We start from the raw sequence: 15,000 nt of genomic DNA on the forward strand, positions 1-15,000 counted from the left end.
TAAATGGAATATTCCATTCTGTACCGAGGGCCAATAAGCCCATAAAAGTGAAATCTAAAACACATCACAGCAAAGGACGTCATTAACAGCTATACTCTTAGTTAATCAAGGGTCTAATGGCAGCATTGAATCCTAATGTTTTTAATTATTTAAATAAGGAAGACCAAATTGAATTCGACTTTTACTCCTACTCTTACTCTGAGGGCACTTCTGAATATACATTTCCAGTAACCTTTTGTTATACATTCTTCCCACATGACTGAACCACTCGATGAGCAGCCCTTCTGGGAGAAGGACACTCTGAGATCAATACATTGTTTTCTAGTCTTGGGCAGTGCCATAGAGTCTGTACTATGGTCTTCCACTTTCTTGGATTAGTGTTCTCTAGCTTGAGGGTACACTTGGGCACACTTATATCTTGTTTCTCTTCCTCTCGTTATTGTGAATTTTCTATCCTCTAGTTATTTTCAAGTTTTTATAGTTCATATATGAAAGATTTATGTTAAATATTATTGTTCTTAAACTTCTCATGTAGCTCATTTCCTTATTTCCTTTCCTCACTGGGCTATTTTCCGTGTTGGAACACTTGGGCTTATAGCATCCTGCTTTTCAAACTAGGATTGTGGCATAGGAAGTAATAATAACAATAAACTGCAAAATACACGAAAGCCTTAATATAAGCAAAATCCACTTATGTTTACATGTACGTTTATTAGTTCATCTACGTGTTTATAGGTATATAGCACCTCCATTTATGTACAGAGACAGGAGCAGTATTACCATTGTCCTAGTGCATTCATGCATTCATATGCAAATGAATAGCTCTCTATTACCTTCCATTAAGAAGCAAATGGACTCCAACGATTCGCCCGTATTATTATTATTATTATTATTATTATTATTATTATTATTATTGTTGTTGTTGTTGTTGTTGTTGTTGTTGTTGTTGTTGTTGTTGTTGTTGTTGTTGTTGTTACTTGCTAAGCTACAACACTAGTTAGAATAGCAGGATGCTGTAAGATTCGTCCGTATTATTATTATTATTATTATTATTATTATTATTATTATTATTATAGTTGTTGTTGTTGTTGTTGTTGTTGTTGTTACTTGCTAAGCTACAACACTAGTTGGAATAGCAGGATGCTGTAAGTCTAAGGGCTACGACAGGGAAAATAGCCCAGTGAGGAAAAGTTATAAAGAAAAACTACAAGAGAAGTTTAAGAACAAAAACATTATCATAAATCTTTCATATATAAACTATAAAAACTAGGAAATAACATGAGGATAAAAATTTCAAAATAACAAGATGAAGAGAAACAAGATAGCATAGTGTGCCCGAGTGTACCCTCAAGCAAGAGATCTCTAACCCAAGACAGTGGAAGTCCATGGTACAGAGGCTATGCCACCACCCAAGACCAGAGAACAATGGTTTGATTGTGGAGTGTCCTTCTCCTAGAAGAGCTGCTTACCATAGCTATAGAGTCTCTTCTACCCTTACCAAGAGAAAAGTAGCCACTGAAAAATTACAATGCAGTAATTAACCCCTTGAGAGAAGAAGAATTGTTTGATAATTTCAGTATTGTCAAGTGTATGAGGAAGGAAGAGAATGTGTTAAGAATAGCCCAGACTTTTCTGTGTATGTGTCTGTGTATGTGAGCCATAGCCTCACCAGAAAGAGGGATCCAATGTAGTACTGTCTGGCCAGTCAAAGGACCCAATAACTCTCTCGCGGTAGTATCTCAATGGGTGGCTGGTGCCCTGGCCAACCTACTACCTTTATGGTATACTACTCTATGATGTTATTACCGATAAATATTGATTCTGTGAAATTTCTGTCAAACGGTTTAAATTTGAGAGAATTTGTCTGAATGGTCACCTTTTTATTAAAAGCAAAGGAAATAAGGAAATAAATAAATGATGAGAATGAATTAACAATATATCATTCTAAAAACAGTAACAGCGTCAAAACAGATATGTCTTATATAAACTATTAACAATGTCAAAAACAGATATGTCATATATAAACAATAAAAAGACTCATGTCAGCCTGGTCAACATAAAAACATTTGCTCCAACTTTGAACTTTTGAAGTTCTACCGATTCAACTACCCGATTAGGAAGATCATTCCACAACTTGGTAACAGCTGGAATAAAACTTCTAGAATACTGTGTAGTATTGAGCCTCATGATGGAGAAGGCCTGGCTATTAGAATTAACTGCCTGCCTAGTATTACGAACAGGATAGAATTGTCCAGGGAGATCTGAATGTAAAGGATGGTCAGAGTTATGAAAAATCTTATGCAACATGCATAATGAACTAATTAAACGACGGTGCCAAAGATTAATATCTAGATCAGGAATAAGAAATCTAATAGACCGTAAGTTTCTGTCCAACAAATTAAGATGAGAATCAGCAGCTGAACACCAGACAGGAGAACAATACTCAAAACAAGTTAGAATGAAAGAATTAAAACACTTCTTCAGAATAGATTGATCACTGAAAATCTTAAAAGATTTTCTCAATAAGCCAATTTTTTGTGCAATTGAAGAAGACACAGACCTAATGTGTTTCTCAAAAGTAAATTTGCTGTCGAGAATCACACCTAAAATTTTAAGAGTCATAGAAATTTAAAGAAACATTATCAATACTGAGATTCGGATGTTGAGGAACCACCGTCCTTGACCTACTTACAATCATACTTTGAGTTTTGTTAGGATTCAACTTCATACCCCATAATTTGCACCATGCACTAATTTTAGCTAAATCTCTATCAAGGGATTCACCAACCCCAGATCTACATTCAGCAGATGGAATTGATGCAAAGAGAGTAGCATCATCTGCATACGCTACAAGCTTGTTTTCTAGGCCAAACCACATGTCATGTGTATATAGTATGAAAAGTAATGGGCCAAGAACACAACCCTGTGGAACACCGGATATCACATTCCTATACTCACTATGGTGCCCATCAACAACTCTTTGAGATCTATTACTTAAAAAATCAATAATAATGCTAAGAAACGACCCACCCACTCCCAACTGTTTCAGTTTGAAAACAAGGGCCTGATGATTAATACGGTCAAAGGCAGCACTAGAATCAAGGCCAATCATACGAACTTCCTGATCACAATCAAGGGATTTCTGTACAGCATTGGAGATTGTAAGAAGGGCATCACATGCTCCAAGGCCTTTACGAAAACCAAATTGCAAACTAGGGAGTAGGTTATTACCTTCAGCAAACCTTTCTTATATGCTTTCTTCACCTTCTCTTTTACTCACTTTTTTCCTTTACTTTACTGAAAGTATTTTTTTTTTTTTTTATTCTTTCTAACTCCATCTTCTCTTTTACCTTTTTCCATTCTTCCTGACATACACTTTCTCTTCTACCCTCTTTCTCTTCCTTTAATTCACTGAAAGTATTTCGTTTTTACATTTTCCCTTACATCCAGTTTCTCTTCTACCCTCTTTCATTTCCATAACTTCCTCTAATCTTCCCATTACTCTTAATTATCAAAAAGTATTTCTTTACAAAACAAGCATGTTTTCTTCTCTCGTTTCTTCCGCCATCATTTTCTGTATCTTATATCCATTTAAATGTTATTTCCCAGTTCTTCGTGTCAACGTTTTCTTCATTTTCTTCTTTACACTCCGATGCCAACTGGGACAGGGCCAAACATGCGAAGACATCACCCACCTACACATTCCCAAACCATCAGATGGGTGGGACATGGGTAGGGCGTGGGTGGGAAGGCGGGTAGGGCGTGGGTGGGCAGATAGGGAAGTAGGTAAGGAGGTAAAAACCCACTACTGAATGAGAGGGAAAAAACTTAAATTTCCATTAACTTGTAAGATATTAGTTGACTGTCGGAAAATGGCGATGTTTACCTACAGTTGAAGGAGGGGATGAGAGGCAATAGGAAAATAGAAAAATAAATATTTCAAAATACCCAGAATATATATCTATTTATCATAAGAATTATGATGTTTATAAAGCATTTGAAGTGATAAACTAGTATGACTTAAAATCAGAAGATTGCAACCAGAATATATATTAAATTATCGCATGGATTATGATGTTGATAATGAAGTTGAAGAGATATTCTAGTATGCATTAAAATTAGAACATTAAAACCATAATACATATTTAATTATCGTATGGACGATGATGTTTAGAATCAAGCTGAAGTGATGTACTAATATGAATTATAATCAAAACACTGCATAAATTGATTATGTACTCAAAATGAGTAAATGAATAAATAGAGAGATTGTGAAATATAAAAAGCTTGAAACTCTCACTGCATAAATTGATTATTTAATTCAATCTCCTGTTGAATGTACTCAACAGTGGTAAATAAAAGAAAATAAGAGATTGTGAAATATAAAAAGCCTGGAACTCTCAATGCATAGATTGATTATTCAATTCAAGCTTATCTCCAGTTAAATATACTCAAAAGTGGTAAATGAAAAAATGAAGAGATTGTGAAATATAAAAAGCTTGGAACTCTCACTGCATAAATTGATTATTTAATCCAACATTATCTCCTGTTGAATGTACTCAAAAGGGGTAAATAAAAAAAATAATAGATTGTGAAATATAAAAAGCTTGAAACTCTCACTGCATAGATTGATTATTTAATTCAAGCTTATCTCCAGTTGAATGTACTCAAAATGAGTAAATGAAAAAATAAAGAGATTGTGAATTATAAAAAGCTTGGAACTCTCACTGCATAGATTGATTATTTAATTCAAGTTAAAGAAGGGGATGAGAGGCAATAGGAAAATAAAAAAATGAATATTTCAAAATACCAGAATATATATCTATTTATCATAAGAATTATGATGTTACAAATTATCCGGTTGAATGTACTCTACATAAAAGAAAAATAAAAAAATAAAGAGATTGTGAAATACAAAAAACTTGAAACTCTCTATGGCACTTGCTTTTCGCTTTTCTTTAGAAAATGGTTGAAATCCGAGACTTGCTCATTGAGTGATAAGATCTTATGGTGTTTTTGTATAGTGATGTCTGCCAAGAGTGATGCGAACCTCTAATAGATTCTATCTAACAAGAGGGAAAAAGGGACAACTATTCTACTAGATTACGGTCGGACTTTGACTAATTATCCCCTGCCTTTTATGCGTACAAATCTAGATGTGATATATATATATATATATATATATATATATATATATATATATATATATATATATATATATAAGTATGTATGTATATATAATATAAACATGTATATATAAGTTTACATAGGTATGTATGTATGTATGTATGTATGTATATATATATATATATATATATATATAATATATACATATATATATGCAGGTATGTATATATAATATAAAGATGTATATATAAGTATATATAGGTATAAATGTATGTGCATATATATATATATATATATATAGCCTATGTGTGCATGTATGTATGTCTGCATATGTAAGAGAAACATACATACACATTATATATATATATATATAAATATATATATATATATATATATATACATATATATATGTATATATATATATATATATATATATATATATATATATATATATATATATATATATATATATATTACTAGCTAAGCTACAAACTTAGTCGGAAAAGAAGGATGCTATAAGCCCTAGGGCTCCAACAAGGAAAAATAGCCCAGTGAGGAAAAATTGATAAATAAACTACAACATGGATGAAGAGAGGATAAGAGATGGTAATTACTTCCGCCAACAAAGCTGGAAGGAGGTTATGTTTTACTTCCTGTTTGTGTGTGTGTGTGTGTGTTTGTAAACAACTTCCTGGCATTAATTTTAATCTTAGAATAGTAAAACTTGCAGGGATTAATTGTTATGTAAAAATCTGGAAGTTGTTAAATTTTGGAAAGTCAAGGTCAAAGGTCAAGGTCACGATCAAGCAAAATGTCCAATTCATGTAATCAGCCATAAGTTTCGACATCATTGTCACAGAGACTTCAAACTTGGTTCATATTTGAATGTATGAGAATCCACGCCAATGAATACATATTAAGGTCAAAGGTCAACGTCAAGGTCGAGCAAAAGGTCGAGAAATAAGCAGCCGCGGGGAAGGTCTGCGCTTTACTGAGTGCCCCTCTAGTTTACACATAATCATAGGGTTATATATACTACTAATGATGGTAGGATGAGAGGAAAGGGGAATCACAGAATAGCTGGAGATTTTAAAGATAACTGAATCCTCTGTTGATACCATAATGGAAATTTTTAAACTAATTATTGAGCATACTCTTGTCTACAGAAATAAAGTGTAAATGTAGAATAAATATATAATAAAGAAGGCTGAAGATGTCAACATAGACTGTTTACATAGTATGTAGTATGTGGTGTAAGAATTGCATTGGGTGATTGAATCATATAATAAAACTTAAATCAGTGGTTATGCGCTGGGACAAATGATACCCCAATTGTTAGGGTGCGAAATATGGCGATAGTAAACGTGGTAAATAGATTAGCGGAGGTAAAAGAATAGATAAGAGTGTATCGAGTGGTTCAGTCATGCGGAAAGAATGGAGAATAGATAAGAGTATATCAAGTGGTTAGTCATGTTGGAAGAATAGAGAATAGGTAAGAGTATATCAAGTGGTTCAGTCATGTGGGAAGAATGGGGAATAGATGGGAGTATATCAAGTGGTTCAGTCATGTGTCAAGAATGGAGAATAGATAAGAGTATATCAAGCACTTCAGTCATGTGGGAAGAATGGAGAATAGATAAGAGATAAGAGTATATCAAGTGGTTCAGTCATGTGGGAAGAATGGAGTATAGATAAGAGAATATCAAGTGGTTCAGTCATGTGGGAAGAATGGGGAATAGATGGGAGTATATCAAGTGGTTCAGTCATGTGGCAAGAATGGAGAATAGATAAGAGTATATCAAGCACTTCAGTCATGTGGGAAGAATGGAGAATAGATAAGAGATAAGAGTATATCAAGTGGTTCAGTCATGTGGGAAGAATGGAGTATAGATAAGAGAATATCAAGTGGTTCAGTCATGTGGGAAGAATGGAGAACAGATGAGAGTATATCAAGTGGTTCAGCCATGTGGCAAGAATGGAGAATAGATAAGAGTATATCAAGCACTTCAGTCATATGGGAATAATGGAGAATACATAAGAGATAAAAGTATATCAAGTAGTTCAGTCATGTGGGAAGAATGGAGAATAGATAAAAGTATATCAAGTGGTTCAGCCATGTGGCAAGAATGGAATATAGATAAGAGAATATCAAGTGGTTCAGTCATGTGGAAAGAATGGATAACAAAAGGTTACTGGAAATGTATATTCAGAAGTGCTTGGATAGCAGGATGATAAAAGGACTAAGACAGGGTGGATAGATGGGGTAAGAGATACATTTGAAAGAAAGAGGCTCTATTGTCCTACACAGGGGTTTCATCCATGAATATATCAGTCCATAAATGGAAGTTATAAAGACTAAAAACCACCTTGCGATAGTGCAGTGACCTAATTGGGATCTCTGTTGCTCACGAGTGACCTCTCAATATGTCAGGTCACATTTGCATGGTGTACTGTATATAGAATTATGCAAACAGGTAAATTGACCAGTGGAAAAACCCAGAATGTTACTCTGAATTACAGTCCAGTGGAGTCAAATAATGTTCAGTAGTAGTAGTAGTAGTAGTAGTAGTAGTAATAGTAATAGTAATAGTAGTAGTAGTAGTAGTAAAATCTGCAACCAGAATGCCAAAAGTAAAAGTACCCAACAGGAAAAGTAGCAGTTTACGGAAAAGTACCAGAGAAGTAAATTTCTTGGGGTTTCATTTTAATAATGATTAATCTAATTCATTTCAATTGATGTTGGTCCGAGTTTCGCAATACAAAGGTTTTTAAAAGTTCCTTGTCCATTTTCAGTAAAGTAACTGTGTTTTCCCGAGTTGTCGAATCAGAAGAGAGCATAATAATAATAATAATAATAATAATAATAATAATAATAATAATAATAATAATAATAATAATAATAATAACAATAATAATAATCCAGCATAAAAAACCACTAATGTAAGTAAAGAAGTCACTAATTAAAAGTTAAAGGTGTCTGGTTCCAGTTCCATTTTCATCAGAATAGATGCTCATCAGAACGTCAGCCGGCTAAGCCCCAATTCAACCCCCCTCCCCAACCACTGTAACGCCCAACCAAAGCAGTGGCCTCCCCAGTAAACAGCTTCAACTCACGGTCCCGGAATGGGGTTGATCTGCTGCCACGCAAATGCTAGGCGAACACGTTACCACTGTATTAATTGTATAATACGCCATTGGGGTTTGTAAAAGGAAACGTTTTACGAAAGAGGAAACAGATGCTTTTCTTATGAATAGATTTAATTATGATAGGTGGGTACTAAAAATATTTATAGATAAAGAATAGATAAAATGTTTTCAAAAAAGTATATTAATTAATGTTTTTGAGCAGCTGTAAACAAAATCCAGATATGTATATTGATAATTTAAAGGGTTTTATCTTTAAGTACAAAAAATGCTTATGTATGAACTGTGACCATCCAGTAAATATTGTAATTGTAAATAATGTAATTTAACCTTTTAAATAAAAAGCAAAGAGAGTTACCAATATCATTCATTGAATGAAATTTTTCATTCACTACAATAAAATAACCAACAATTTATGAAAAAGGAAATTATTCTTAGCTTTCGAAGGGGCCAGCTCCCTTCCTCTTCTGAAAAGAGGGAGGGAGATGGTCCCTTCGAAAGCTCAATAAATTTCATTTTTCATAAATTTTGGGTTATTCTATTTATCACAAATAAATTGTGGTTATCTTATTTATCACACATAAATTGTGGTTATCTTATTTATCACACATAAATTGTGGTTATCTTATTTATCCACATAAATTGTGGTTATTTTATTTATCACACATAAATTGTGGTTATCTTATTTATCACACATAAATTGTGGTTATCTTATTTATCATACATAAATTGTGGTTATCTTATTTATCACACAAAAATTGTGGTTATCTTATTTATCACACATAAATTGTGGTTATCTTATTTATCACACATAAATTGTGGTTATCTTATTTATCACACATACAAGGAAAACTGTGTATTATAATGTAATTCATTACATCTACTACCCTCAACCAAATCAGTTACCAGAGAACTCAAATCACGAGCACAGTACAGTACATCTTGCAGCAGTTGGTACCCCTACAAGAAGAAGAAGAGTCAGGACACAGGTTGGCAATCCTGTCGGTATTGTTGGCTCTTCGCCCCCTTGTGTTCTTCGAGAAGGTATTTCCCAGGGTTATGACTCTAAACATAAGTGTAATGCCTGTAAACGTCCACGTGCCTCACGGCCGTTATTTTCGGGAACAAAGAATTTCCTTTGCGCATGCGCCCTCCCCAGTTAGGTTTACGAGTTTCGTTGACCGGAGAATCGAATAGAGCTTGAGGCAATTGCAGTTATCAGCTTGGATAATTAGTGAGGTTAATTACCAGATAGGCAAAAAAAATGATAAATTCTTTGAGCAAGTAACTGGTTAAGAAAATCATTAATAAAAATAAAGCAATTACTGTAAGTTAATGGTCATAATGAAGAGAAGCTAATAAGTTCTTCATTACAAACTGAAGTATTTTCAAAACCAATAAGTACGCTTCGCTTGTGATTAAGCTCCACCCAACTTTCTTTCTTTTTTTCCTTTCTTTTAATTAATCTTGAATTACTACTCAATGATTATAGAATAAATTCTTTTCCATCTCTTATGCACTTTCATGAATGTGTTGCTGGACATACAGTTATTTGAGCGAGTGTGTATTACTAATGCTAGATATATAACGCTTTCTTTAGAAAGACATGTAACGCTTTCTTTAGATAGACATGTAACACTTTTTTTGCATAGAAATGTAACACGTTCTTTAGATAAACATGTAAAGCTTTCTATAGATGGACATATAACGCTTTCTTTAAATAAACATGTAACGCTCTCTTTAAATAAACATGTAACGCTTTCTACAGAAAGACATGTAATGTAACACTTTCTATAGATACACACGTAACGCCTTCTTTAGAAAGACATGTAACGCTTTCTACAGAAAGACATGTAATGTAACACTTTCTTTAGATACACACGTAACGCCTTCTTTAGAAAGACATGTAACGCTTTCTATAGAAAGACATGAAAAGCTTTCTGTAGATAGACATGTAACTCTTCCTTTAGATAGACATATAACAATTTCTTTAGAAAATCATGTAACACTTTCTTTAGACATGTAATACTTTCTTTACATAGACATTACCTCTTTCGTTAGAAAGACATGTAACACTTTCTTTAGATAGATATGTAACGCTTTCTTTGAATAAACATGTAATGCTTTCTTTAATTCGACGAGTAACACTTTCTCCAGATAGACATGTAATGCTTTCTTTAGATAAATATGTAACGCTTTCTTTGGATAGACATGTAACACTTTCTTTACATAGACATGTAACGCTTTCTTTGGATAGGCATGTAATGCTTTCTTTAAATGGACATGGAACGCTATCTTTAGTTCGATGTGTAACACTTTCTTTAGATAGATAAGTAACGTTTTGTTTAGATAGACATGTAATGCTTTCTTTAGATAGACATGTAATGCTTTCTTTAGAAGACAAGTAACGCTCTCTTTAGATAGACATGTAATGCTTTCTTTAAATAGACATGGAACGCTATCTTTTGATAGACATGTAACGCTTTCTTTAGATAGACATGTAATGCTTTCTTTAAATAGACATGGAACGCTATCTTTTGATAGACATGTAATGCTTTCTTTAGATAGATATGTAACGTTTTCTTTAGATAGACATGTAACGCTTTCTTTAGAGACAGGTAATTTCAGCTATGGAACTTTCATTATACCTTTGCATATTGTTTGAAAAAAAATTAAGAAAAGAAATATACACTTCGACTTTCAATAAATCCTTTTGTTATATTTCAAATATTAAAGGCGTCAGATTTCAATTTCAGTATCCTTTGCAGAGACGCTCACCAGAACGTCAGCCGGGCATGCAACCATCCCCCGGACCATTTTGGTGCCCAATAACAGCAGTAACCTCCCTATTAAATAGCCTAAGCACATGGACTCAAGCTAGAATCGATCTGCTGCCATGTGAATAAAAGGCATCCGCGCTACCTCTGTACTAGCCAGGAATTATGACATAAAAATAAAAGAATAAACAAAACATTTAGAACAAATTATTTTTCTTTTGATATATGTTAGGCAAATCATATTTTAACATATATTATCTTAGAAAATTAATATATTTTGAACTAATAAGTTTTCTGTATCCTTCAAATAAAATTTATCATGAATAAATATACATCTTTTATTTCTTTTAACACAAGTTCAACAAAATATTATAAACAATCATCATAATATTCTTAGCGTTCTTCGCCATTTTTGTGTGTAAAGAGGGGGTGGGGGAGGGAGGTTGCCCAAATGAGGGGGTTCAAACCAAAATCCCAGAGTCAAGAGGAGGCCAGCCAAGACTTTTATCATCTCTGGCAATGCTTTGATTGATTGATTGATTTGAGGCTTTCTGGCATCCCGACATCTAAGGTCATTGAGGCCGATATCATTTATTATAAATAAAGAATAAAAGAATATACAATTTAAACCATAAAAGCAAAGATGTCGTTTTAAAAGTAGGCTTCCAGAAGACCACTTTCTGAAGTAAAGCTAAAAACACCGCAAGCATGGTAAGACACACCATGTCAAAGAATCCTGGCAAGGTAGCAATGCTTTGAATGTCAGTAGCAATCAGGAACGTTCATCTAATTTGCATAATATAAGTTGCCCAAACAAGAATATTTACAATCCCTCTCTCAAGATGATGATGATGATGATTTTTTTTTTTTTTTTTTTTTTTTTTTTTTTTTTTTTTTTTTTTTTTTTTTTGTAAAACTAAGAACAGGTCGGACAACAGGAAAGGAGAATAGAAGGAAGGAGGCAGTGTAGAACAAGGTGTCTCAGTTAAGCAGTAATTTCTAAATCTTCTCTAGATTCTATTATCCTTTTAATTCTTTCTAAGTCCTAGTATTTTCATTTCTTATAGAAGGGTTTTCCAGAAATCATTCTTAAATATTTAGTCCTTTAAAGGCTTTCTTCACTTCTTAAAGACTCTATTAAGAGACAAACTGTCAGGTGACTACAAGATAAACTGCCTGGAAAAACTGTTACTCCTCAACCAATTTATGTTTTTGTAAGGGACACAACAAAGATCAATCAATATTGCTTACAATGAGCCTAATACTTTTTTTTTTTTTTTAGATTCATATTAGATGCATTGCTAGGAAACCTTAGTTCAGGTTTGTTATTTCCAAACTCTTGTGTTTGTATATGCCAAGAGCAAAGGAAAAAGGGAATATTCAAAGAGATATGGTCAGAGCCAAACCTTGACCAAGACAAGTTCCAACTCCAGACACAAAGCAGACCGTTCCTAAGCTAGGACCAGGGTACCCTTCTTCAGCATATATATATATATATATATATATAAATATATATATAAATATATATATATACATATATATATATATATATATATATATAAATATATATATATACATATATATATATATATATATATATCCTATTATTCTGGAGGGGTCTAGGATTGCAAACGAAGCAGGGGAAGGAAGAGAATACGATGGATTGATGAGTTAAGAAAATTAGCGGGTATAGACTGGTATAGAAAGACCACAAACAGACGAAAGTGGAAGGACATGTCTGAGACTTACAATTAACACACACACACACACACACACACATATATATATATATATATATATATGTCTTATTTATAACTGTAATCGAACAGTATATATATATAATTATGGAAGGTTTCCTGCACAGGGATTTCCTACACGATTCAGCATTTCAGCAGCTGAATCGTATCCTGCCCCAATTCTTGGGGAATTTATGCAAATAGCCCCAGCGTTCGGGCTTTGGAGGTCATTCAACGTCAAAGTTGCAACGAAGTTTAAAGGTGAAATCTTAACTTAACACAACCTGCCTATACATCTTACTCATCAAGATGAATATACACACAGACACACACAAACTATATATATATATATATATATATATACATATATATATACATATATATATGTATATATATATATATATGTATATATGTATATATATATATATATATATATGTATATATATATATATATATATATGTATATATATATATATATATATATATGTATATATATACATAATCAAATAAGCCATATATTTTACTCCCTTAATATCTGGATTCCCTCTTACACCTCGGGATCAGAGACCCAATTGGGAAATGTCACTGCCGTTCCATTTTCCTGGACCAGGGTTCGATTCCCCGGCCGACCAGAAGCCATTATCTTTGAGTTGAATCCCCTTGGGTCTCTGATCCCGAAGTATAAGATAGAATCCAGATAATAAGGGAGTAAAATATATGGCTTATTTGAATATATATATATATATATATATATACATATATATATATATATATATATATATATGATGTCTGAAACACTGTTTGCGGAGTGAATTCTTTTTTTTGGGGGGGGGGGGATTTGTGAAAAAGTGTAGTTGCTTGTGAATCCAAAAGGAAAGTTTGTGCTGTTCGAAGAACAAGAGATTAAAGGACATTTTAATATTTCTGAAAATGTTTGAACTGATTTAGACAAAGTTATTCAGAACAATCAGATATCTGAAACTCTTTCATTCCTAGGTAATAATAATAATCATCATCATCTTATACCAAGGTACTTCCCCCAATTTCGGAAGGTAATCGACATCAAAAAAATGAAAAAAGGGGGACTTTTCTTCCCCTCACTCCTCCCAGCCTGACGAGGGACTCAACCGAGTTCGACTGGTACTGCTAGGGTGCCACAGCCCACCCTACCCCGTTATCCACCACAGATAAAGCTTCATAATAATAATAATAATAATAATAATAATAATAATAATAATAATAATAATAATAATAATAATAATAATAATAATAATAATAATAATAATAATCAACATCACCATATTAATAATAATAATAATAATAACAATAATTATAATAAAAATAATAATAATAATAATAATAATAATAATAATAATCAGAGTAATAATAATAATAATAATAATAATAATAATAATAATATTAATAATAATAATAATAATAATAATCATCATCATCATCATTATATCAATAACAATAATAATAATAATAATAATAACAAGCAGAATAATAATAATAATAATAATAATAATAATATCATTATTATTATCAACAGCCACAGCTTTACATTACAGTAGATAAGATTGTTCTTATCCAAGACAAAATTCTCATTGATAACAGCTGACAGCTGAAAAATGCCTGCAATTACTTGCCAAGAACGAAATGAAAATAAGTTTAATATCTGGCCGCACAAGCACTCCCGAATAAAAGTTTAATGCAATAATCTATTCAAATCTTTATTTTGATAAGTGGGATTATTACGCAAACATTAATGGAAAACCAATCTCATTGTGCGTATTTTTCTAAGCTAGTTTGGAAACGTGATATCAAACTAATGGAACGTGGCTCTATGACGTCATTTTTATAGATTAGCAAGTTTAAAAGGTTAAAGGTCACTCATAAATGGCATAGGCAAGGGACAGTGACATTACCCCTATAGATCAGGCAATGACCTAGAGACTAATCATATATACATATGACCAGCTCCAAAAACCTCCCTCTCCACCCAAGCTAGGACCAAGGATGGCCAGGCAATGGCTACTGATGACTCAAAATAAACCTATGGACTCCCCCAAACGCTCCATATTTAGCACACAAGGATGGTGAGGTTGTAGCGACCAAAAGATCTAACGAGTTTGAGCGGGACTCGAACCCCAGTCTAGCGAAAACCAGTCAGGAGACGTCTTTAGACTTTATTGATAATAAGAGCTGCTTAATCT

The 15,000-nt window shown here is 32.8% G+C and overlaps 2 protein-coding genes across 2 annotated transcripts in view; one reads left to right on the forward strand and one right to left on the reverse strand.

Moving 5' to 3' along the window:
• LOC137650476 (titin-like) overlaps positions 1-15,000 on the reverse strand; it is a 963,282-nt gene that overhangs the window by 605,900 nt on the left and 342,382 nt on the right.
• The window catches only part of LOC137650477 (collagen alpha-1(X) chain-like), a 49,655-nt gene continuing 41,650 nt past the window's right edge, over positions 6,996-15,000 (forward strand). Inside the window, exons 1-2 of the mRNA XM_068383703.1 lie at positions 6,996-7,119; positions 7,648-7,758. Coding sequence (XP_068239804.1) covers positions 6,996-7,119; positions 7,648-7,758 — 235 coding nt within the window. The remainder of the gene's footprint in view (positions 7,120-7,647; positions 7,759-15,000) is intronic.

The sequence above is a fragment of the Palaemon carinicauda genome, chromosome 12, assembly GCF_036898095.1.
Source record: "Palaemon carinicauda isolate YSFRI2023 chromosome 12, ASM3689809v2, whole genome shotgun sequence".
In the NCBI taxonomy this organism is placed as follows: domain Eukaryota; kingdom Metazoa; phylum Arthropoda; class Malacostraca; order Decapoda; family Palaemonidae; genus Palaemon; species Palaemon carinicauda.